Source organism: Coptis chinensis, chromosome 2 (assembly GCF_015680905.1).
Source record: "Coptis chinensis isolate HL-2020 chromosome 2, ASM1568090v1, whole genome shotgun sequence".
Taxonomy (NCBI): Eukaryota; Viridiplantae; Streptophyta; class Magnoliopsida; order Ranunculales; family Ranunculaceae; genus Coptis; species Coptis chinensis.
In genome coordinates, this window is record NC_141457.1 from 108,567,630 (window position 1) to 108,593,910 (window position 26,281).

The 26,281-nt window shown below is 37.6% G+C and overlaps 3 protein-coding genes and 1 pseudogene across 6 annotated transcripts; 2 read left to right on the forward strand and 2 right to left on the reverse strand.

Annotated features, from left to right (window-relative positions):
* Positions 1 to 2,922: 2,922 nt before the first annotated feature.
* On the reverse strand, positions 2,923 to 3,577 carry LOC147520349 (zinc finger AN1 domain-containing stress-associated protein 12-like). The gene has a single exon (XM_086591890.1). The coding sequence runs from the start codon at positions 3,527 to 3,529 to the stop codon at positions 2,966 to 2,968; it is 564 nt and encodes a 187-aa protein (XP_086448016.1). The 5' UTR covers positions 3,530 to 3,577; the 3' UTR covers positions 2,923 to 2,965.
* A 2,898-nt stretch (positions 3,578 to 6,475) lies between these two features.
* LOC147520350 (uncharacterized) lies at positions 6,476 to 10,091 on the forward strand. Its single transcript, XM_086591893.1, has 7 exons — positions 6,476 to 6,822; positions 6,909 to 6,998; positions 7,071 to 7,151; positions 7,247 to 7,375; positions 8,086 to 8,304; positions 9,066 to 9,158; positions 9,666 to 10,091. Exons 1-7 carry the CDS (start codon positions 6,598 to 6,600, stop codon positions 9,825 to 9,827), a joined length of 999 nt encoding a protein of 332 aa, XP_086448019.1. The 5' UTR covers positions 6,476 to 6,597; the 3' UTR covers positions 9,828 to 10,091.
* A 304-nt stretch (positions 10,092 to 10,395) lies between these two features.
* Positions 10,396 to 21,660, reverse strand: LOC147520351 (lysine-specific histone demethylase 1 homolog 3-like). Of its 3 annotated transcripts, XM_086591891.1 has the most exons (10): positions 21,536 to 21,660; positions 20,896 to 21,434; positions 18,909 to 20,865; positions 17,452 to 17,593; positions 14,950 to 17,236; positions 14,729 to 14,822; positions 13,916 to 14,346; positions 12,600 to 13,295; positions 12,346 to 12,420; positions 11,833 to 12,229 (listed from the first exon to the last, which is right to left on the reverse strand). In XM_086591891.1, the coding sequence occupies exons 5-10, from the start codon at positions 16,375 to 16,377 to the stop codon at positions 12,173 to 12,175; spliced, it is 2,781 nt and encodes a 926-aa protein (XP_086448017.1). In that variant the 5' UTR covers positions 16,378 to 17,236; positions 17,452 to 17,593; positions 18,909 to 20,865; positions 20,896 to 21,434; positions 21,536 to 21,660; the 3' UTR covers positions 11,833 to 12,172. The 3 variants fall into 3 exon arrangements, 2 of the variants coding, with proteins under 2 accessions (XP_086448017.1, XP_086448018.1); XR_015212583.1 differs by lacking the exons at positions 17,452 to 17,593; positions 18,909 to 20,865; positions 20,896 to 21,434; positions 21,536 to 21,660 and adding an exon at positions 10,396 to 10,855 and having other exon boundaries at positions 11,766 to 12,229; positions 14,950 to 16,562; XM_086591892.1 differs by lacking the exons at positions 11,833 to 12,229; positions 12,346 to 12,420; positions 12,600 to 13,295; positions 13,916 to 14,346; positions 14,729 to 14,822 and having other exon boundaries at positions 16,480 to 17,236; positions 18,909 to 21,434.
* Positions 21,661 to 22,820: 1,160 nt separating this feature from the next.
* LOC147520352 (NADP-dependent D-sorbitol-6-phosphate dehydrogenase-like) lies at positions 22,821 to 25,234 on the forward strand (annotated as a pseudogene). The gene is made up of 6 exons (XR_015212585.1): positions 22,821 to 23,022; positions 23,124 to 23,218; positions 23,309 to 23,426; positions 23,960 to 24,092; positions 24,426 to 24,644; positions 24,765 to 25,234. The product of XR_015212585.1 is annotated as an NADP-dependent D-sorbitol-6-phosphate dehydrogenase-like (transcript).
* The last annotated feature ends 1,047 nt before the right edge of the window (positions 25,235 to 26,281 follow it).

Here is a 26,281-nt window from a genome sequence, read left to right on the forward strand (position 1 = left end):
TTTAGTGTGTATACCTAGTGGAGCACAGACCTCGGGGTGTTTCTATCCAAGATCCTAGGATTGATTCTCGCTCTCAAGTCGCAACTAGGGGAGGGGTTTAGGATTACGACGGATTAAATGTTGACCAAAGTCTGCACAAATCTCAGTATGTTGAGTTGGTCTGTAGGCTGGATTTAATTTTATTGGATTAAATTACAACAAATTACAGAAAAATATCTTATCCATTGACTTGCCTAGTAACGAAAATTTTGTTTATCAATTAGTTGAACCTACTAATACATAGGTTATTAATAGAAAATGTTACTTGGAAAACAGTATGATTAAGAAACTTACCTAACACATTTGAAATGTGGGGTTGAAAAACATGTAAGAACGCGTCAAAAATTATCCTGGACAGAAACACAGACATGTATCTTTTGGAGGATAAAAAAAAGCAGAGAGGTCCTATTATTTCGTTTGGTTTATCCCTTTGTCTTTGTCTTTATCTTTCCTTTTCTATATTCGTGTAAGAAAAAGGCAATATCAGAATCCAGGAAAGTTGTTCTGGAATAACTAGTATTATCCTGATTTTGACTGTACTAACTTCTGTACCTGAAATTATACCTTCAATGGGAATGTATGGGACCATATCATCTCTGGGACTCACAATTTCACCAAGAGCTCTTTCACCGACCGAATGGTCTCTCGAAAAACAGACTGACTACCTACTCATTAAAGTTTTTGTGGTTTGTTTGGTAAAATACCAAATACAAAGTAAACATTACTTTGGTGACAACTAAAAAACAAGTGACTAGAGTGAGAGTGAGACACGTATTTTCTATCCAAAAAATAATTAGTGAGACACATACTTCACAAAAGATGAAGCTAAGATTAGTCTAATGGCGTATCTTTATCGGAAAAAAAAATGTCATATGATTACTGTTGTAACTCTTAAACCCTCTCTCCTCCTCATAGTCTAATGGGCTAATGGCATATGATTACTGTTTAGTCTGTTACACCAGGAACACAGTTTAAACTTTAATGAATCCAGACTACTAGGTAATGGGCCTGGCTATAACTTGTTGTAAAGAGCCCACTGGGCTAGGTCATGGGTCTGTACATTTAATTACAGGTACTGCTAATCATAAATCTAGCAGGTTGCTCAAGAGGTCTGCGCTCTGCAATCACCTGCAAACAGGCTACAATCACCCGCCAAACAAAAGTGAGCTCCCTCCTAAGCTCCTAATTAAGCTGACTGTAACCATTTCTTTTGGGTCACCCACCCAATCTCCTGTAGGCTGCTCTCCTCTTGGAAGTTGGAAGTCCTTCATTATCCCATGCCTGGGCACCACTCAAGGCCTCCGGTGGTCTAGCCCATCTAGTGTCCTTGTTAATTGTTATAACGGGCAGACATAAAAAATACAAGAAATTGTTCTCCAAGCCCATTTTCAAGTGAAAATAGTTTTTTTTTAATCACTCTCAAAGACAATTTTCGACCGAAAATAACTCTGAAAACCAATTTTCGAGTGAAAATAATCCATAAAGACAAATAGCCCGGATTTTAAATAATTATTTTTTGATTTGACCCTTTATGTCGTTTTGCTATGAACAAAGAGTGTTTATACTTTATGTTGATATGTAAACAATGATTATTCATACCCAAATAGGTGAATGTATCTCATACAGTATATTAATGTATAAACAATGATTATTCATAAATCATGTTGAGGTATAAACAATAATTGTTCATACTCCAATAGATATTCTTACTATCATACATTATGTTGAGGTATGAACATTGATTATTTATACTCCAAATATGTATAAACAGTGATTGTTCATACTCCAATAGATTTTCTTACTGATCATACATTATATTGAGGTATGAACATTGATTGTTCAGGTATGAACAATGATTATTATTCACACTCCAATAGGTGTTCTTACTGATCATACATTATGTTGAGGTATGAATAGTGAATGTTCGTATATCAAATAGGTATAATTGTTCATATGAATAATGAGTGCTCATAGCTCATGTTAATGTATTAACAACCTAAATAGATATAAACAATGAGTGATCATACTCTAATAGGTGCTATTACTTATCATACATTATGTTGAGGTTCGAAATAGGTATGAACAATGATTGTTCAATTTATACGAACATTTGACATTTGGGGTACGAACATTGGGGTATGAACAATGAATGTTCATACGAACAGTGATTGTTCATAACTTATATTGAAGTATGAACAGTGGTTGTTCATACCTCAAATATGTATGCACAATCATAATCATTGTTCATACTATATACACTAGATCGTTTCAGTTGGACTGAGCCATTTATTATTTCGTGTTAGGGGGTATACTTGACTTTTCATCTACCCGAGCCGTTTTTAATTTCGCGTCAAGAGCATACCTTTCATCTATCCCATCTATCCCGTCCTGGTGAGAGAATTACTTTTTTTCCCATCTATCATGGAGAGTCACTCCTTGTAAAATATAAACTCTCTACCCTCTCCTTTCTCCCCTTTTATGTTTGCTTTCTCTTATCTTATTCTTCTTTTAGATAAAACATTGTGCTTCTATCCCATTCTATTTTAGTGTCCACTAGGTCCAATTATCTATCATGGAGAATTCGAGATTGCATAATAACGTGTGAAAATTTCATTTTTAATTTATAAATAATTAAAGGAACTCTATGATTATATGATTAGAATTTTCCATCTAAAATTTCACTTCTTTTGTGCATCTAAATTTGTTGTCTTTTTACAGCAGACAATATTGCTTCACGCCTCACCTATATGAACCAGCGAATATATACCACTCCGACCATTTAAGAGACCAAGATATTTCAGAATCTTAAAACTACAATCGAAATTTTGATCTACATTGATACATTGTGGACAGACACAATTTATAATTACTAACAAAAAAATATTGAAACGAAAAAAATGTTTATTACATTACACTTATTGTCAACTCAACTAGCTTTAACAGATGGAATTCTAGTAGATGACCTATTCGTAGAAGTCGTCATAGAAGTACCACAATCTTTACCGTTCCTTGCATCAAAAGCAACCAAAAACTTCTTCACAGCCGCCTTTTCTTTCCCTCCATACCCTTTGCAAGCATGATCAGATGGGAATCTATGTGCAAGACAAAGCTTAACTTGACAAATCTTGCAAGTACTGTTATTCGAAAACGTCAAGACTTGCTTACACCTTTTCACTGGACACTTGGGTTTTTTCTTCTTTGATGGGTCGCAATCTTCTGAATTTTCATGGTTTTCTAATATCTTCTTCACTTCTTCTTCACCGTCTTTTCCTGTTATTTCAATTGCTGTTGAACAAGTTTCACATAGAATTACTTTTCTGCTGTTTGCATAAGGCTTTGGGCATTCATGGGACGTATATGATCTGTGTTCTAAGCAGAAAACCTTTCGACACCCATCGCAATTGAATGGAAGGAAATCAAGTTGGTAACAATCAGAGTGATGGCAATGTCTTCCGATGTCTAATAAATCTAATGTTGCTCCTTTGCTCATGTTTCCTTGTACGTTCTCTCTTGTTCGGTTACTTCGATAATAATGTGGGTGGACTTGTTCTGTTTCCTTATAAATACACTTTGGGTCGGCTTGGGGAATAAGAAAACGCGTAATACGTGTTTGGTTTTCAACTTGGACTTGTACTCTTTGTTTTATATTGATTTAGATGGTTCCAGAAACATTAGACCCAAATTCTAAATCCAGAACATTAGGTCCAAGTCTAAGTCCATCCAACTTTGTAGCAATTATATAACATCGGGTTTGATGGGCTATTTAAATAACACTGGCTTGATGGTATGTGCTGACGCACATGTTTTTATGCCCAAACTAAATGATTAAAGGCATCAAGGGTACTATTGTAAATATAGAAAAATAATATGGGCAAAACCATCTTAAAAAGTGTGACTAAGAGTTACAAATTACAGAATAAAAAAAATATTATAGTACTGTTGCAGGATTGTAGCTCAAGATTAGAATTTTTAAATTAGTAAAAGATCGGTAAAACTGCTTGTAAACTCTATGATCGCTTGAATAATTTTACATGCTACACGTTTTCTTAGCTAGTATCCGGATCCAATGTTATTGTACTTGTTATACTGGGCTATATTATTAACTTAGTGTGTCCATGTGTCCATGTAATTGTTATACTGGCCTTTAGGAGTATTAGAGTATTCCCAATGCAAATAAATATCAAAGAAATGTGACAATATTCACCTCCAAATAGTTAAAAATCTTTGCCCAATGTAAAGGTGAATATCAAGGTGATTATTTTTCTAAATCAAAACGAGAGTGAAATCTTCAACCGGGATAGTAGTTGAGTTGGAAACTTCGGACATAATGTTTTTATTCCGTCTCGTCTCGTGTGTTATTTTTTTTAAAAAAAACTTCGGGTTTTTTTTTTTTGGACGGAATTCCGTCTATCGTGTTTTTTCGACTTTTTTCTGGGTTTTTTTTAACTTCAGAGATGTTTCATTCTGTCCGGCATGTTTTTTCAATTTTTACATTCAGACGGAATCAAACATCCCGTCCGAGAATAATAGTCACCTTTGCATTGAGCAGCCTCACCTTGCTTTTCACTATAACAATAGAAATGAGGGACAATAGAGCTGATGTGGAGGTGAATAAGAGTGGATTGCATTAGGAATGATATTAGGAGTATAGGCTTACGACTTGACGAAGAATGTTGAGATGAATCTTTGTAAAATGGATCCTTTTGAGATCAACATGAGGACATCAGTTAGAGCCAATGGCGATTTTTCAATAAAATGCCGTTTTTTTTTACTTGGAAACCAAAATTCCAAATGAAAATATTCACGCGTTTCACTGAGATTGCAAATATTAATGTGAGTGTTATTCAACACTCACAGTATGCAACGCAAACACCTGGAGGAACAAAACCCGGTGATATACTTTTCCAACTATATCAAGTTATCAACACGTCTACACTTGTCTTCAAACATAATCTTTGTTTTTTCATAACTGTGGAAGTCCTACCTATAAATACACAGTCTATTACTATTGTTTTCGTCTCTCAAATTACCTATAAATACACAGTCTATTACTATTGTTTTCGTCTCTCAAATTAAAGTCTCAGGGCATATAAATCACTCAATTCATCACCGCCAATACCTAACCTCTAATCCTATTAAAAAAAAAAAAAAACCTCTAAACAATAAAGTAAAGTACTAGTTAGATACCATTTCAATCGAGAACCGTCGTTATAACTTCTAAACCACTATAGGCACAAAATCACATGCTGAAACAATTTTTATGTCATGATAGCTTTAAAAATAGAAACTAAAAGTTGCATACTTTCATCAAACAAACAAGGAGAGAATCAGAGAATAGACAAACAAAAAATCTTATGAAAAAACATACAAAACCAATATAATACAACAAGTAAAACGTGCATATATCACAAACAAATTATAACCACTGTGCATGAAACCGTAGTGTCTCAAAATTCATTGCACCAACAGATCTTGATCACGGTGGGAGCAGTGTTAAGAGAGTCGCAAAAGCATGAATGTACAGTTATAGTTTTATGGTTTCTCTACTGAAAAAAATAATTCATAAATTTATACATATTTAATTATTTATTTGCAAAAGTTTTTTCAGATACTTTTAATTCAAAACAATCTCAGAATCCACTATGATGATTCATCTATTTCATCTTCTCATATCCTCTTCAAAAATTTCAACCTTCTCACAAATCAATTGTTAGAGCTACTTAAAGATTGTTAAAACTGTAATTAGTGGGTTCTTTAAATTATGCCTATTGGTATGATAAAAGGCGCGACTCTGATTATTGATCAATTGTTCTAAAAAACGCTAGACGGTAGTCGGGCGGTGGGAGAGCGCCTAGGCCTTCTAGGCAGTGCCTAGACGGGCTAAGCGTCTGCTAGGCGTTTTTTCCCCCCCTAATATATATAGTAATACACACATATACTACAAGTCTACAATAAATGAATAAAATCATTTACCATAACTCAAAAAATAAACACAAACAAAAATACTTATTACAAAAATACGTAATAGTTGAGGAATATTGACTTCATATAAAAACATACTATTTGTTATAGTGACATATAATTTACATTAGACTTAAGTCTTTTAAACTCATTCAAATCTTAAGCCTACAAAGAGCCTTTATTTTTCGTCATTTAATCATTAAAAAAAAAAAAAAACTTGACTGGACCGCCTAGAGGCCGCCTAGACCGTCTAATCGGTCCGCCTAGACCCCGCTCGATCCTCATCGATTTTTTAAACGATTAGGCTTCCAGCGAAGTCGGTTTCGGCACCGCCTAATAGCCTAGACTGATTTTTAGAACGGTATTTGATCGTAAAGACCAAAATTGTCCAGTGACAAGCCCAGCCCACAGCCCATAATCGTCCTTCTGCATACGTCACACCAACGTAACAACACCACTCCCCACTCTCTAATCTCCTCTCTCGTGTCTGTAAAAAAAAAAAGCCGCCCAAACCTCAAAACCTTTTAATGGTGATGATTCCTTAAAACAAACAAAAAAAAAAAACATTCATCGAGAGATAAAACAATTGTTGTAAATATGTGTTCTTTATTTTCTCTAAAGTGTTCTTCTTCAACATCATTCCCACTACTACTTCACTTGTCATCTCGTTCTCCTCTTTCTTCTTCTTCTTCTTCTTCACTTAGTTTCTCTAAACAAAGTAATAACATAACCAGAAGACTCTATCTAAAAGCTCGTGTCTTCAATTCCCCTAATGATAAGTCCAGTGACACCAGCGACACAAAACCCCCAAATGGTTCTCTGGTCAGTTGTCATTTTCTTTCTCCTTTTTTTTTTTTTTATATTTTTGGTGATTTTGATTGAGTTTTGTTTTGTTTTATTTTCGATAGCCCAAGAACAGGAGAGAATTTTTATTAGAGTATGTAAAGAATGTGCAACCTGAATTTATGGAACTGTTTGTTAAAAAAGCACCACAACAGGTTTGTCATTCATATTGTTCGTTTGCTGCAATTCTGATCGACGCAAATATTTGAGTTTCTCGTGATTAATAGGTGGTTGAAGCAATGCGTCAAACGGTTTCCAATATGATTGGAACACTCCCACCGCAATTTTTCGCGGTGACAGTTACCACTGTAAGTTTAGAATAGCATTTTTTCAATGCCCATTACTTAGCATTTTACAACGTTGAGGTAATTGGAGTTTTTTTTTTTTTTTTTTTTTTTTTCAGGTTGCTGAGAATCTTGCCCAGCTCATGTATAGTGTTTTGATGACTGGTTACATGTTTAGAAACGCGCAATTTCGTTTGGACTTGCAACAGAGTCTGGATCAGGTTGCACTTCCTGATGTTCAAGAGAAGGTAATTTCATACTTTTTTTTTACTACTAGGCTTAATATTTAGGTCCATGGTTTTAATGTATGTATGTCTATAGATATCGTGATAGGGCTGGCAGGATCTAAGGGGGAGACATACAAACAACCCAAGATTGGATTGAATTCGATGATCTTGTTCCTTTACTCTCGTTTGAATTGATATAAAATAGGGTACTTTTTTTTTTGAAGCATTTAGGGGTTAGGCAGACCCCAACCTGTATTAACAAGCTCTCAAGTACACATGACCTGCAGCATCCTCTTTTACAATTTGTTCTAGACTTTCCTCTAGAGGTGGCAGGTATAACATATCAAAAGCAACATTACAATTAGCAGTCTTAGCAATAAAGTCAGCTGCCCTATTTCTTAGAATAGGGTACTTGCTATGCGTTCCGGATGATAATTTTTTACTTTAGCTACGGAAATCATATGTAGTCCTGACTCCTGAACACCTAGTGGTCTGTTACATTTCCCAAATCTGATTCCTAGAAATAAAAAACCTCGAACTAGCTGATATTGATAATACACTCCATGTATGTATGTTAAATAGACTCTAGTTTGGGACATTTTTATGTGTTTGGCATGGTTATGCATCTATTCTTCCCATAGCATAGTCGACTGTTGGACTAGAATAATTGATTTTTGTGTATACTTCCCTTTTTTTTTTTACAGTTTATGTGGTTTATGATTCGTTTTCAGGATGCACCAGATTATGCACCAGGCACACAGAAAAAAGTGACGGGGGAAGTCATCAGGTGGAATAATGTTTCTGGACCTGAGAAAATAGATGCTGTGAAATACATTGAGATACTTGAAGCAGAAATCGAGGAGCTAAATCGTCAAGTGGGAAGGAAATCTGTTAGTGGACCCAATGAACTATTGGAATATCTTAAATCCCTTGAGCCACAAAATTTGAAGGTGTGGATCTTTGTGGTCATTTCTTGTTTTGGTTTATGTTTTCATTTTCGCTTATTAATGTCTACTATATGTTTCTGAAACTGCTACTTCGAACATTTCATAGCTTCATTCCATTAGGATTTGCATGGAAATTTCTGAAATCCAAATGTTTGTGGTTTACTGAAGTCCGCTTTTGGCTTCATCTGGGTTTAGAAATTCTCCCAGAATCGGGATAGTGAAACCATCAAGGCTTATTCACCACTTTTTTTTATTGGCAAGCCTGTTTTAAATGAGATCAGTAACTTGGTAATGCTGGCAACCCCAGACCTATGGTATTATCACTCAGAGGTTTAAGCAGCTAAGCTAGCTGGCACCTGCCGGCTTTTTCACCGTTATTGACGCATACTCTTACATATATAACTTCTGTCTGTATACATCTAAAGTTCAATTAGAAATGTGTTGTCCACTGGTCATCAGGTGTCACCTTGTTAACTTCAATTCTTACATAATGTTGTTCCCTTTTTTGTGAACCTTCTGCTCTATCATTTGCATCTCCTTTCGCTCTGTTTTATTCGACCAGAAGTTAGTGTTTTTCAGCTAGGTTTTTTCTGGAATACACTGTACTTTCTGAGAATCCAATTCGTTTACTAAATAGAAAGACTTCACTTCTTTTTTAATTATAAATACGTCTTTAAAATTACCAATGGTAAAGCACTGTTTTGTCTTAACTTATACATGTTGGTCTTGTTTATAACTTTTGGCTGTGTGTCTTGATTGTGTAGGAACTAACAAGCAGTGCTGGTGAAGATGCCGTGCTTGCCATGAACACATTTATTAAACGTCTGCTAGCTGTTTCAGATCCTACCCAAATGAAGGTTTGCAGTTATTGTTTGCTTCTTTGATCTCTTAACTTTATCATTTAGCATAATTCACGCTACAACCTTTTCCTCAAAACCTAATATAAACACATACGTGAGAGTATTATGATTATGGTTTAGTTAGTGATTTTTTAATGAAGGTTTGACTTGGAAAATGGTAGTAGCCAATTATGAGAAACTTTTTAAGTATTTGCTTGTGCTGGTACTATTTTACTAGGCATAAGAAACTTTTGTTCTATAAATATCAAGTTATATAATTCAGATGACCGAGTTGATGGGATGGGAAACATCTTTAGGTTGATGATTTTAATATGATAAAGAACCTGTATAGTAGATACCTCTTCTTCAACACATGCCTCCATGTGTTTAAGGAGAAAATCTTATTTGAACCAATGTCACCAGCCTGTTTGAACTTTCAGTGACTCAAAAGAGACAGTACTTACCACCAGACAGAAAATAAATCACTTCCTGTATAATGAAGTACCCTGCCTCATGTGTTCACAGACAACAGCCACAGAGACTAGTGCACCTGAGCTCGCCAAACTATTATATTGGCTGATGGTGGTTGGATATGGTATCCGCAACATTGAGGTGCGTTTTGACATGGAGAGAGTACTTGGTACTACGCCGAAGCTTGCAGAGTTACCACCAGGGGAGAACATCTAGATATGGTAGAACTATAGAAATTTAGAAGTTCTTGCATCAAAGGAAATGTCAATTGTCGAAGCATTGCAAGTTAGATAGCTCAAAAGGGAATATGACACCCACTGATTGATGTGTTCTTAATTTCTTATGGCTTGATTTTAGTAGTCAAAAGCAGAACTTTATTTGTAATTGAATTGCTACAGGGGTATGAACTTGCCTTTGGCACCAATGGTTGGTGTGCAACTTATAGAACCAGGACAATAGATGTTTATTTGTTTAAAACAATTTATATTGTAGTCTGTGATTTATGGCACCCAAGTGACACTCAAGGAAGAATAAGTGTGTCCAAACTCCACGTTGATTGGTGCTACCCATCTTATGCGTTTACATCAACTTCATAACACTGCCTACAGAGTAAATTGAGGAGGCTGTCATTTATGTTTTAAAATATGATGGCAAAAGTGAATTCTATCCCGTAGTGATGCTAATTTACATGTTCTGGTACTCTCATTATTTTTCTTGAGAAGATATTATGAGAGATTAAGTTTACCCAATTTCCATGATGGTTGGTTGGGGAAGGCGGAAAGCATTGATCCAAAATATAAAAGTTGAATTTTGCTGCTTGCTCACTGAAAAGTGATTGCCGATTGGTTATTCAAGTTTAGGCCGAGAATCGTTAATAGCTGGGACGAATCAATTGGATTATTCATTATTATGGTCCAATTATGATTTCAAAAGTACCACGTAATGGGGACTTCAAATCCACGTTTCTGTAAGTCTGCTTCGTTGTGCTTGGTTAGTCCCAGAAACCATTTGTGTAAATAGGTGATCTCCACCTCCGCTTCTTGTGTTTCCCTCCATTCCTTACTTTCCTTCGTGATCCCCATCCTCCTTTCTTTTGGGGGGTGGAAGGGGAAGGGAATGAACTACAAATTTGATTCTCCTTCATCTCTTTTACAATCAAATTCCTTCTTTCTTATTCGTTTGTTATCTCCCTCCCTTCTTCGTGAGCAAATATGAGTTTGTAGCTCGTATCCGTGGCTGTGGCACTGCAAGAGTAAACAAAGAGTTAAAGAGTTACCAGACATTTTTCTTAGAAGCAAGGCCACCTGACCTTAGATACACAAAAAAATTAAAAAAAATTGGACTGCTCCATTCAGTAAAATTTGGAAAAATGGGTTTAAAATCTATATATTTGAAATATTGAGATATGTTAAATAAATTCCAACATATCAAACATTTTCAGATCTATCTAGACATTTCCTCCATTCTTAGAAGAGTAAGTGGTGAGGAAAGAACAAGAGGAAGGAGAGACACAGAAGACTTAAAGGTGTTCAGGTCAAAGTTTTTGCCCCTGTACTATTAGTCAAATGTTTCCCCATGCAATACAATACATCAAATCATCAAACTAAAAGAAAGATCAGATAAAAAGACTATTGATTACCTAAAAACGAAAAAAATAAAAAGACTGAAAATGCAAAGCAACACTAGAATATATATAAATAAGTTCTAGACTCAACAATGCAAACCCACGCCTCTGTTACCTTTAACCAATTTATAATGTACATTTGAGGATGAATAAAAAAGAACATGAAGGGGAAGCCTAACTAACAGTTAATAGTCAGAAGTCAGAACTACAAAACTCAACCTCCTATCTTTTTTTTTTGCTCGGTGGTACAAGTTGTGCATAAATCAATTACAGGGACTGCAGTTGGACCATGGAAGTCAATGTATATCTCAATGAGAAATGAACATGTTCTATACGCTTCTCGATGTCAGAAACAATTCATAGCTGTACAAGATATCTAAGGAAAGAAGACGAAAAATGTCGGCACTAGTATCTCATCAGTAATCCCCTGAACAAAATAGGGTTTAGTCTTGAGCAAGGTCTTGAGGCTTATAAAAGACAACCCTCAAAATAGATGAAGAACAGCTTCTGGTAGTAAGAATTCATCTTACCGAGAATTGGTGTTCTTCACCGCAATGATTGGAAATTTGGCTTCTTCGAGCCAATTTGTTAAAAAGAAGTCCCACTGCAGGAATATTTTGAACACTTGTATTCAACAGGGATTTTCATCTTAGATGTAACCTGGGAGGATCCCAGCAGCAGTCGCTTGAACAGATTCATCAAAACAAGGAATTAGCCTTTTGCAGTCCTGAGCTTCCGCTAAAACCATCACAACTGACACTTGAAAGACTTAGTGAGCATGATAAGCAGATTGTTCTGAATGTATCTGCTTTTCTGTGTCCAGGGCCCTCTTCAACCAAAGTTGCAAGTTGTTATACTGTAACAACCAATGTAACCACTTCTACATAGAAAGGCATCAATAGGTGTTCATTAACCAGATCCTCAGGAATGTCAGACTTTAACTGGGTTTCATCGCCATATGCTTCTCAATTAACTTGTCCACAAAGGCACGAATCTACACGTTGATTAATACAAACAATTAATACCATTTTCATGAAAGCTATATATAGCCCGCAAAATAGCAGTACACAAAACTCATAAATAGACCATCAGTATGCATCAAACACTGACCTTATTCTTCCGCTTGTAGTCGAGGAACTGAGAGGCATCCATGGCTTTTTCTGCATCTGTAGTTTGCTCCATGACCTGATCAAACCAAATTAAAAAGTAGCAGTTGAGACTTAAACTTGCAGACAAAAAGTATCAGTACAAACTTCATTGCTCCAACCAAATATGACACTGGATACAGAGATGCATGATAGACCCTGTCGCAAAATTGAGAGTTAAAAGAATAGTTAAAAGCAACAAATAGAACAAGATACTACCTTAGTTGCACTCTTTTTCATTATTGACTTGTAACCTTCCTTATCAATCTTTCTAGCTTTATAAAGAGGCATAAGCAATGAAGCAACATAATCCACGATAGCTTTTTTGAAACGCTCCGCTCCTCTTGTTTGAGTTTCCACCAACACCTGGTTTTCTGCAGCTTGTGATGCACTACTTCCTTCTGTTCCTTTGGCATACCTCCTACTCACAGGTTTCGATACTGCACTGGAATCCTCCTCATCTCTTATGTTTACTGTATGATGATAGAAATCAGGGTCAACTGCTGCAGCTTGTGATTGCCATCTCTCGATGTCCTGATAGTCCTTAATCCCTCCGCTACCAGCACTATCAACCCATGCCTTTGTAAATCTACTATCAGTGGCAGCACTTTCTCCAGAGTGTTCTCTGAGGTTCAATTGGTAGCCTACCTCATTAGAGTGGCTCCGATGTGTGTAATTATCACTTGACATTCTTGAACTGTCAAGGTTGGCACAGGCCGCAGAAAAATCAACGGACCAGTTTCTAACTTTGCAATTCCTGGAGTCAATCTCCGAAAGACAATCTTGCCTTCCGAAATCTCGCCTAAAGTCAGAGTCATCCATTTGTGCGTACTGCTCTCGTCTTGCAAATTTGTGAAATGAGGGTATCTTGGGAAGCTCACGTGACGCATTGACTGCTTCGGAAGACGCATATGCCTGCAGAAATAACCAGCTTTACATTAATCCAATCACAAGAAAAGAACAAAAGAGAAAACTACAAGTCACACGGGAACTAGTCAACGTGTTGTCTTATGGACTATGGTACATTGTGAGTGATATTTATATAAAGCAGTCCCTGTCCAAATGGAACGGTTTAAATGAGTTGGACACTTCCAGGGGGTCAGGATCCAAGTATATTGTCCCCACATTACTTGCCTGGTCGAAATAAACCTCCTTCCTTTCCATGGTTTCCTATCATTCTACAACAAGTTGCCTCTAACAAAACGACTGCTTATAGACCCTTAATGCTTATATCTCACTATTGGGGATCATCACATAAACTTATTTTCACTTTAGTAGTAGCATATCTCTGCTATAGTTACCATTCTAACAATGAACAATCAAGATTCCAAACACATTCACTTTTCTTAACACTTTTAATTTCCAGGGCCAAAGAAAATAAATATATATAAATAAACAAATAATTGCTTGCCTCAAAAGTACCAGAATGCCACATGCCAGATGTTTTCCCAATGCCCATATTATTTCATTACCAATATAATGATAAAGCAAAACACAAAAATGTACTGTTTGGTATATGGTTGAAGGGGACAAACCTCAGCAGCCGCAAGAGCAGCAGCACGAGCTGCTTCAGCAGCAGCAAAGGCAGCCGCTTCTTCTTCAGACATGGCAACATTCTCATCCTCTGCCAGAGAATCCAGGCAAGGTACAATTTCTTGCGAACGTACTGAATTTGCCTCAGATTTTGAGTCAGTAACATTGTCCAACTTCACTACCTTGCGAATGTTCCCTTTATCATAGGTTGCACCATTAGCCATTCGTATTGACTTCCTTGAGATAGAATCTTTAGAGTACTTGTTCTTAGGTAAATCTGGAGCAGTTGTTTGCCTCAACAATTTCAACCCACCATTAGCAGCTTTTTTCTTACGGAAAACTTCAATCCACACACTGACCAACTGGCTTGCAACAGCACGAATATCACGACTAGTATGAACACAAACTTTCTCTTTCACTGTCCTTCCAATACCTGCAGTAATAGGAATTTAAGTCACTGAAACAGCATGCATAATTAGTTCAAACATTGATGCTTTGGTTGATGAGATACCAGTAACAAAAATTAACAACAATAATCAGTAACTGAAAATCTGATATGCAGAAGATGCACTTATAATATAGCTCTCTCCATACAAAACAAAAAATGACTTCATGTTATGTTATTTATACTTTGTGTAGAAATGACCAAAACTATATTCAAACTCTATGCTGATATAAGTAGCCATGGGAATGAAAAAGACAAGCTGAACAAGATAAGACCAAAACCAGATTAATCTCCATGAACTTATTAATATGTTAACCAAATTCATTTTTATTCCTTGCATAATTTATTCTTGAAAAGAGGATATAGATACCTGAAAGGCGCACAGCAAGCAGATTGGTCGACACACGCACAAGAAGACGAACACAATGACGCAAAAGTTGGGTCCCATCCTTCCCCATTGAGTCCTGTTTACATGAGCAACAATAACAATTACGAACCAGCCAAAATATAGAACCAAAGACATAATTTTAAAGAGAAATGTATCAAACAGAACAACAAGAATAATACCAAACGCATGGAAGGAAAATTTACCAGTATCCATGAGTTAAGCGTGCTAAGTCCTTCTTTGGTCCCGGCAAAGGACTTCAGAGCTTCAACAGGAAGATTCAATAATTCTTTGGCCAAATGCAGTCGTCCAACTGTAGTTTTCGCATTATGAAACATGTCTTTTAGTAGAGCCTCCCTCGTCAATCTGTGGTCTCCATTGAAGGAGCTCCTGGACAGAGCAGTCGAAAGTTTAACTGCCTCCAGCCTCTTCAAAATGTCCATAACTTCATATCTTTCACTCTCCATCTGTCTTTGTGCAGCCTCCATAGCTTCCACTTCAGCTGTATAATCATTTCCAGTATTCAAAATGTCAATTATACGTACCGCCTCTCGAAGGCCACTCATCATTGCACCACCCACAGTGTCTGGATGCTCCTTGCAGGTAGCTTCGCCAGCAAAAAATAAACAGTTCTCAATGGGCCTACCAAGGATATCATAGTCCTCCCCAGAAGCTCCCACAGCAACATATGAGTACGCTCCACGACTGAAAGGATCTTGACCCCAATTTGTCACAACCGACGCAACTGGATTAGGTACAGAAGCATTTCCAAAAAGTTTACGGAGAACCTCCACGGCATGGTTCACATGATCAGATGAGGACATACTTTGGCCATCCAAGGCTGCCTTGCCAACTACAAGCGCTATAAGAATGGGAGCTCCTGCCGTTTTCTTTACATTCCAAAACATAAAGCACTGGCCCCTTCGATCAGTTTCCTCTGCAGTAGCTCCAAAATAGTCCACTGAATCATCCCAAAATACATCGGGAAATTCCAAGACTACTTTATTCAGAACACCGAAACCAAGTTGATGGATGGAGGACTGTTTCCACTCTGGCAGAGAAGGAGAAAAGTTTATGGTATTTGCCTTTAAACAACCCAGTGGCACTGTGATCAGGACAGCATCTCCTGTAAATTCATTACCATTTGAAGTGGAAACTTTAACTTTTCCATGCAGGTCATTTGTTTCACCACATCCCATCGTGCTATAAGAGACTTCAGTGACCACATGATTCAAGTGAACAGCGAGGCCTTTTCCTAGAGATTCAATAACAGTGCTGTAACCACCTTTAATCATGCAGTGTGCCCCACCAAAACCTCCATAAACATCATCCTGATTCCAGTAAGGAAGAGAAACCTCTTTAAGCAGCGCAGCACAACCATACTCTAAGTTGGCAAAATGCCAGTTCATGACCCTCCTCTCCAGGGGACTTAAAACCTCCTTGTCACTAGTAATTCCCTTATCATGACCATTTGTTCTAGTGTCAAAAGAATCACTCGCCAGAGTATCAAACTCCAAATCTTCAGTATCTGAAATGGATTGAGCCATACGACGCTTTTTCAGTGCATATTCTAACCCGTCCTCAAGTGACATTTTAGTTGCCCGATCACCCTGCTCTTCCATAAGCACTACCATGTCATCAAGGAGACTATTATACTCAGCTTCCAGAGCTTCATCCAACTCTAGTGGAACTTTTGACCAGTCACAGTATCATAGAGAGGGCAGTCACTATTCAGAACAGTCAGTTCAAGACCTAATTGAGAACAAACCAAAGAAGATGGATCTGGTCTTCTTTCAGTTGCAACATCAGCCTCCACACCGGTAATAATGCTTGCCCCAAGATCCACAGGAACCGAGAGAGACGACCGATCTGTATACACACGACCACCTAATCTATTGCCTCAAGGATAGTGACAGAAAAACCCTGGCGTTGTAGATGACGGGCTGCAGTCAACCCAGCAGGACCAGCTCCTACAACTATAATTCTTTTTCGAATTTCTGAATCACATTGCATTTCATTAATTGCCTCAGAAGAATCAGCTGCAACGGCTTGAATCCCTTGTGACTCTTTTATCTTCTTGAAACCTACAAAAGAGTCCAATCCACTGTCCACTACTTCACTAGATATATTAGCCAAGGTATCAGTATCAGCTGTTCTGTTTGGTAGCTTTGTCTCAATCCAACCAATTTTCTGCTCCTTAGTACTTTGGCATCCTTCGGATTCTATCGACCAATTCTCTGATCCCAAGAACTCCTGTCTTTTTGTTGTTTGGGATATCGGTTCCTCTTCATTGAGGATCAAACCATTCTTTATGTCGGTGAGCCTTTCAGGATACTCAACCTGACCAAGGATGAAAGGAGCTTTACACACTGAATCAGAAAGCTGTGTCCCACATTTTTCCTCACTTGAGCTCTCTTTAGAAAGTTTAAGGTCGGCCTCACCACACGGTTCTGACTTCTCCTTCTCACAAGCAATGCCAACATTTATATAACCCTGTTGAAAAGTAATTAACAACTGGACACAGAGATACTACGCAAAAGCAGATAAGAGAGCCTGAATAAATATGATATTTCCTCCACCTCCACTTCATAAAGCCATTAAACAAAAGGGGAGTGAGCAGAGGAGGAGTAAAAAGAATATGGACCTTTTTTCTTTGGAGTTAAAAGGAGGGGAGGGGGGAATATCCATCTAATGAACAAACAACTTACATTTTGGTCAAGAAAACCATAGATCTCCCGAATAAGAGATATTCGTTGTGGATCAATGTCTGATGGCGCATCAGTCGCTCCACAGTCTGAGAGACGCAATATGTGATTTGTGTCTTTACTCCATAGACCCAAGATAAAATTCCTGCATGCGACACTCAAATAAGTTCTAGTTTCATCCACAATCATTGACACCAAGCATACAAGAGTATGAACTGATAATACAGGACAATATGCAAAGTCTTTGTCTGCAACTTCTATTAAAATAAAAATAAAAAGTCAAGGCAACAAGCGCAGGTCTTGTAGCACTCGAAGTGTATGCCTGAGCAAAGCAATGCAAAGAGATACTTAAAACTAAGTAAAAATACATCTACATTTTTTCGGGTGATTCCAGTTCTCAAAAGCTAAGAATGCAGCTTGAACTATTAGGATGACAAAATTAGACAACCTAATAAAGTTAATCTATGTGGGTACAATTCAAGGTGAGAGACCAAAAACTTGCAGCAGTACTAGGCAAAACAACCATTCATATAAGAAAAAATAACAAAAGCAACACGCTTTTAGTGAAGGCCCTCGCATGGACACCTTATAAAGAAGTGAAGAGTGTGGCTCACTCTCGCCTCAAGTGACCACCGCCTAAAAACTACATGCCAAATCTGAACATGTATCATTTCAAGCATTATGATGAAACAATGTCCGAGAATTAATAACCAGTCTTTCTTTAATGTTTATGACTAAGATGTAGCACTGAACAAGCTTTAACTGGAATCTGTAATACAAAGATATTCCAATCAGTGTAAACAGTTGGATTTGCAGGAACATATCAATGTTGAGCACATTAGAAGGGAAAAGATTATTCATGTTGCAGACTCCAAATTTTTTAAAAATGGCATAAGCAGTGAGGACGAGAAAACATGAACCAGCGTATCACAGAGTACACTATTTAAATATGACAATCGATATAGTCTTCATGTCAATACTAAGATTTTAGCTTTTGGCAGATTTTGAAATTCCAAAACAGTCTAGTCTGTGGTAATTTGGCTAGAAACATATAAAAATGTTAAGTCTTGTAATCAAATGAACACACAACAACCAGAGACTAATTGCACAGCCTCATATGCCAAAATTCTGAGGCAATAGTGAAAATCTGGACTCTCTAACCAAATTCTGTACTGAAGGGAAAACAAATCAATTCCTGCAGAAACTATATAATTACACACAAAAAGTGCAAGTTGTACAGTTATGAAGATAGTATATATTTTCACGAGCCTGGATGGCATACGTCAAAAATCATAAAACGGACCCGAGACCACAACTAATAATGACGAAAAAATATATATACAAAAGAAAAATCGTTGGAGGAAAAGATAGAACACCATAATGTATAAGAGGGGTGAGGGAGGTGGAAAGAACGAACGAAAAACTACATATGAGCTATGATATTTCAGGAGAAAACAAACCTGCATTCCAAGTATTCCTGAAGCCCACCTCTGCGCTTCAAGATCTCCTTGAATTTGATTTTCTCAAATGGACCAGCCGCACGAGCTTTCAGCCCAGCTACTACTGCTGCTGCACCACAAATTTCAGTCTCTAGAACCATATTGATAGGGTATTTAGATTTGCCTTTCTCTCTCTCGGGCCTATCATCATTAAAAATATCTCTATTTCCGAAAAGCCCTTGCTCCTGAATCAGAAACTCCCAATCAGTGTCCCCTTCATAAGCCATGTCTCCATGCCTGCGTTTTTTAATCTTGCGCACATCCCTCTGCATTGCTTCAAGTTTAGTATCCTTGTTGTCTGAATCAAATGCCTTTCCAGCATATTCTGGAAATGTTTCTCCGGGTTCCAACATAATGGAATCAGAGCAGGTCTCATTCACATCTTCTTTAACATGGAGGAGATCTTGACTTGGAATAGGTGACCCCACTGAAGCAACACAAGATTCCTTACTCTGAAGGTCAGTGGCAAAATTTGGTCCAAAACTATTAGAAGAGTGATAGCATACATCATTCGTGGTACTTAATCCTTCCTTGATTGAAGACACAAAAACTGATTGCAACCCAACACTAGACGTTTGTGCCATACTAGGAACCATAGAAACGGAGTGCGTCAAAGGAGTCTCTGTCTCGCAATTAGGCTGTCCTAATTTGTCATACCTAACAGTCACCTCAGAATCAACTTTTGGGAGCAGAGGAGACGTTTTCTTATTATCAGATACTTCAAAAGCGTTTTCAGAAGCTTGTTTTATGCAAGTATCATGGTCTGAGCCGTTACAATGACATTTTCCCTCAAATAGTGAGTTCAATGCATTGTCATCGGTGCGAGGAACTGAAACATCCTCCCCCAGTATTACACGGGAACCAGAAAGCTTCTCCCCAAAATTTGCCCCATCACCATCATATTCCGTAGAAATAATTCCCTCCACTTCCGAGCACTGCTTTAACCCGTTTTGCAACCCCGGTGTTTCTTTACATGACTTTTGGTTGGCTGGACAACCAGACTCTTCCAACTGTCGAGACAGAATGTTCATAGAACCTGCACCATTTTGTTGGTTCAAACTATCAGGACACACTAGGTGGTCCTCGGGTACATTAATCAACCTACTGGATTCATCATTATGAGGCACTTCAGACTTCTCTCTCAAAACCGTACCTGTGTTACAGTTAAGTCTAGGATGAGGAGATGAAGGCGTTGAGTCTCCCAATATCACTTCGGATGATGGAGTGCATCTATCAGGATTAGATCTCACAACCTCCTCTAAAAACTGCGGAAAGAAAGCAAACTTCTGAGTGGGTTCAGACACCGTACCCTCTTGAACCCAACAAGAAACCTCACTTGGTGTTTCATTAGAACTCTGAGTTTCCGCTGCCTCCTGTACAGTAGGTGGCTCTTTTACAGTTCCACCAGATGCCAATCTTAGTTCCCCTCTAGATTTCAGAGATCCACTTGAAGCTAGAGAATGTCGTTGGACAGTAGGAGGAGATGCATCCTCCAAAGCTCCATCAGTGCTTTGACCCAACTCTGCACCAGAAACCTCACCCTTCTTTCCTTTTTTCATTGCCGACGAAGAACGAGCTTTTGCTGATTGTGACTTCCGAATAAATGCGGATAGTGAAAAATCCAAATTTTCATCGGACGACCGAGTAGATCTTTCCTCTACTGCCAAAGACTCCTCCTTCAGTTTCTCTGAAAGCTTCTTTTCAGATCTTTGAACACCAGAATCCTGATCCAATACACTCCCAGAATGAGACTCTTCCCCTTCTCTCATCGCAGCAATCCTTGATCTCTTCACTCTCCTTTTCTCTTTACCTTCTAAAACCCTATCCACAACCAAATCTGAGCCAACCCCGCTGCAAGTTGGACTTTCCTCCACCTGCTTTGACCGGAATTCTCCTACAATCAACTCAGAACTCTTCCCTATTCTAGTACCAGATCCATCATCTTTACCTACCTTAGGACCTTTCAACTTCTTCCGAAAACTCGCTAGGGTATCGTCCATTCCCCCTAAATCCTCATTCCTAATCACCGATATCTCTCCCCTAACTTGGACATTCTTACCAGCATTTAACCCAGAAGACTTGACTTTTCTAGGGTTTCTAGACTTCTTCAACTTAAACAAAGATCCTATCGGCTCATCGTCAGAATCACCTCGAACATCATCATTGACACTCTTCACTCTCTTATTAGACCCACTCACCTCTTTCTCTTCTTCTTCTTCTTCTTCTTCAATCTTCACATCCTCAATCCTAGGTGGTTCTAAATTCAACAACCCCTCTTCTTCTACTGAATCAACAACATGCAAACCTTCTTCCAACTTCCCTTGTTCGTTTTCCATCTCTTTCTCACCAAACAAATAGCTCTCATCATTCATATATGTACCCTCTTTAAATTACAAGAAAACCAAGTAACAAATTTCCCACTTCAAATAAAACCCATTATAACAAGAGCAATTTACAGAAATAACCAATATCTCAAAATCAATAAAACTGCACACAAGAATAAAAATGCGATGAGAACTAGGGTTTTAGATAATTTAAATGAAAAACAGTAGAAAAGGGTATTTTAGGAAGAAGAAGAAGAAAAGTACCTGTGGTGTGAAGAGTGGACACTTTCTTCTTGTTTGTTAATGGATCTAACAGGGAATAGCGTTTCTTCTTCTTTACAGACTCCTCCGCTTTTTCTTTTTTTATTATTATGGGACCTGGTTTTTTTTTGTCTTTATAAATGCACCACAGGGGTGGATAAATTGATTTTTGGGGACAATAGAAAGGGATTTTTTTTCTTTTGTATAGCCTTGAAAACAAAACATGTGTGTCGGTTTATTCCATTGTCAGTTGCTCACACTTCTCACTCTTCTCACTCCTTTTAGTCCTCTTGTCATGAAACCTACACTTATGATTTTTATTTGTTTTTGCTAACATAGACTGAGGTTAGTGTACACATAAGGTGCTAAAAGTGTGAGAGTCGTTAATGATTTGTGTTAGTTCTCATTCTAGGGTACCCCTCATTCTAAGTACTCTATTGGCTGATAAGTTGAGACGGAGAGACAAATTGCATTCTAACAGCATTCTCAATGTAAGTCAATATTTTCTCCCTCTTATCATCTCTACGTAGGTAGTATTTTCCCCTCTTATCACCGTTTTAGTGAAAAACAAAGTGAAGCTGTCCAATGCAAAGATGAAAAATAATCTCGGACAGGATGTTGGATTCCGTCTGGAGGCTTTTTGATCGAGACGGAATGTAACATCCCCGTATAATATTTTGTCTGAAGTTAAAAAAAACTGAAAAAAGTGAAAAAAACACGCGAGACGGAACATTCTGTCTGAAAAAAAAAACCGTTTTTTTTTTTTTAAACACATGAGACGGAATCCAACATCCCGTCCCAAGTTCACAAATCAGCCATTATCTTGGTTAAAAATTTCACCCTGGAAATGACTTGGAAAAATAATCACCATCTTTTTCACCTCTGCATTAGGCATTGGTTTTGAACCAAAAGAAAGTGAAAATTTTCACATCCCCCTCTTTTTCACCCGCATTAGGAATGCTCTAAACCATGCTTCAACATTCATTCACCCCACCCTGACATTTACACTCTTTCCCTCTTTCTCTGATTGCCTCTCTTGCACAAGAATTGGTCATTACTGCAAAATGCCAAATTCGCACTAACACCATACTAAATGACAATACATCCAAGAAATTAAGCACAATTATGAAAAAGGTAAAGATGGTTTTAAAAAAAAAATAGTGAGCCTGGACGAGGATTGTGGGCATTGAATTTTTATGTCCCAAAACAGTTGATGTTGGACAGCAAAACTGGACTGGGATTGTGGACTCATACTTAGTGAGCCCAAAGCGTATAAGAAACAGTTAAAAAAGGCAACGATATAACGTTGACTCTATCGAGAGAGAGAGAGAGAAGGATAATAACGGTAAGGGAAATGGCAACGATAAAACTGAACAACGGATTGGAGATGCCGATAATAGGATTAGGAGTATGGAGAATGGAAGGCAAATCAATCAAAGATCTTCTCTTTAATGCAATTAATATCGGTTATCGCCATTTCGACTGTGCCGGTAAATCACACTCTCAACTACTGATTACACTTTCCTGATTACTTTTTTACTGTGTAATTTTATTGACAGCCGTGTTTGTATATATGTTATAATAATTCCAGCTGATTACCAGAATGAAGATGAAGTAGGAGAAGCACTAAAAGAAGCATTTCAGACTGGCCTTGTGAAGAGGGAGGAACTTTTCATTACCACCAAGGCCAGTTGGAAACTTTTAATTATATTCACTCATATTTTGATTACTTGTGTTTGTCTTTTTACCCAACAATTGTTTCCTTTTTTGTTGCAGCTATGGAACTCGGACCATGGACACGTTATAGAGGCATGTAAAGCCAGCTTGAAGAAACTTCAGCTAGAATACCTAGATTTATACCTTGTCCACTTCCCTATAGCTACCAAGCATACTGGTGACTTCTTGCTTGCCAATTTATTGTTTTTTTTTAGAATTAAATTGTTTGTTTTGGTTTCATTTTATCTTTCCTATAAATAAAACCAGAAGTCTATGTAAATGTTTTACAACGCCAGCAATTAGCTAAACTGACTCAAGAATCTGGACCGCTAAATCATGATATATAGCTAGAGTGGTTTTGGTTTACAATAAAAAAAAATGTTCATACGATCGATTTTTTCCCTCTAGCTTTCCCTCATCTCATAGGGTTTTCCTGGATATTGACCATCTTTAATGAGTTATCGGCACATATCTAATATGAGCATATCTATATAGATCAGTCACAATTACATTATTGGCGATATATATTCTACATAGAGCATTCAGAATTACATTAAGATGATGATAGCGAGGTTTTAATTTTGTTGCCCCCTCATAGATACACATGGATCCTGAAATTTGATAGTCTAAGGAGCAGTATATTAATCTTTTCATTGGTGGGTTTTCTTTATTGTTTCTATATAATTATACCATTTCTACGTATATATCCAGGTGTCGGTACAACTTCCAGTGCTCTAGATGAAGATGGTGTTCTTGAAATAGACACGACTATATCTCTTGAAAGTACATGGCATGCCATGGAAGATCTAGTTTCAATGGGTCTAGTTCGCAGCATTGGTATCAGGTAATCTAACCATGGATATGTAAACCACTATATATCAAGTAAAGGGGGTTCAGGTCGTAATTTTATGGGTCCAACAGTTAGGATATTGTAATCCTAAATCCATCAAAGTTGGGTCAACTTCTAATGATCCTATCTATTTCATTCATTAGGATTCTAGAAATTGGATGGCTTTCCAGTGATGCAGCTATTATTTAGATAAAGCTGATAGTCAATACATTTAGAGGAGATTACCCAGATGAGACACATCCACTCAGGCATGCCTGTCCTGTAGAGTCCTTAATGCAATATTATCTTCAGTATTTGAATACTCTAATCTACTTTTGTTTAGTGCAGCAACTATGACATCTTCCTCACGAGAGATTGTCTAGCTTACTCCAAGGTGAAGCCTGCAGTGAATCAAATAGAAACACATCCTTATTTCCAACGTGATAGTCTTGTTAAGTTTTGTCAAAACATGAGATATGTGTTTACGCTCACACTCCTCTAGGTGGTGCTGCTGCAAACATTGAATGGTTTGGCTCGGTCTCATGCTTGGATGATCCAGTTCTCAAAGTAAGTTGGTCCATCTTCTCATATGTGAATCAAATGCTGGTAGTTAGGACCTTTTCTTAATAAAGAAGTGTCATAATGGAGTTATTTTCCTATATGGTTTAATCTCACTTGTATTGGCAGGGTGTGGCAGAGAAATACAAAAAGACTGTGGCTCAGATTGTTCTCCGTTGGGGTATCCAGAGGAGCACAGTTGTCATTCCAAAGTCTTCGTTGCTGAGAAGGTTGCAGGAGAATTTTGATGTGTTTGGTTTTGAGCTAACAAAAGGAGACATGGAGTTGATTAAGGGTGTAGACCGGAAGCTTAGAACTAACCAACCAGCCAAATTTTGGGGAATAGATCTTTATGCGTAAGGTCTGTCTTCTTCCATTAGCAAATACATCCGTAGGTGGAAAAATTGTTAAAACCTAACTAGAATGGGCCATCATCTATTCTTTGTCCGTACTCGTTTGGCTACTACTGCTAATCGTTAGTGCTCCTTTGTCTTTGTGATTTGACTTCATGAGTGAGAGTATCAGATCGTGGACTTTTCATCTGGAAATGATTTGTTGAAGTCCTATAAAGCATTTTAAGATCAATATGTTTGGCATGAGATACTAGCTATTATAGTTCTTAAAGTGTTACTACATCCCATCTTTACTACGTATAATGATGCGGCGTAGGCGAGCTAGCTTTGGAGCTGTCATTGTGTCCGACGCTTTTTGTCTTTTTCTGTTTTTTTTATATGTGGGCCCCACCAGAAAAAAACAGGAGAAAACTAGAAAAGATATACGTGGCATCCACGTGCGTCAAGACTAGTATTAATAATAGTCTGGTGCACGTGCGGATAACTATTGTTGGGTTCAAAGATCACAAAAAATAAAAATAGGAAGGTACAGTTTATTATTCTCTTACTGGACCAACAGATCACTCTCTTTCTTCTTCTCCATTACATAATCTCTTTCATTCTTATGCAGATCTGTGATTCAAAAAATGGCAAAGAAAATAGCTGAGATGGTAAGAAATATAAAATAAAACTCACAATTACAATGTTTCAATTGCATTAATACTTACAAAATCAAATTTACAATATAACCCCATCAAAAAAGAACCAAAAAGTATCCCAAAACACAATTTTGTTTCAAATAAAGAGAAATATAGAGGGAAAAATGATTTAACGACAGAGCCGATAATCTTTTAGGTGATGTGAAACCATCTGAATATCTTAAGTGAAAATGGTAGAAGGAAGTGAAAATCAGGGCCGGCTCAACCCCCTAGCAAAATAGGCAGCTGCTTAGGGCCCTACAGCCTAAGGGGCCCCAATATAATTCAGCCCAATGCTTTCTTTTTCGGCTTCTCAATCGTTTTTCCTACCCTTATTTAAGGGTTAGATAACATACATTGGAATCTATGAAATAACGGTAGATAACCATTTGTTTCTCTCACCTTCTCCAACGTTTCTCTCGCGTTCTCACCAAAAAAATTCCTCACATCTATTGGCATTTGGCGTTCTCTGACCAAAAAAATTCCTCGCATCCATTGACATTTGAACTTTGCCTAGGGCCCCTGATTGTCTTGAGCCGCCCCTGGTGAAAATGGCAGTAGGAAAGAGAAGGGTAAATCCGTCCAAATAATAAAATAGCAGGGGTAAAAATGTTAA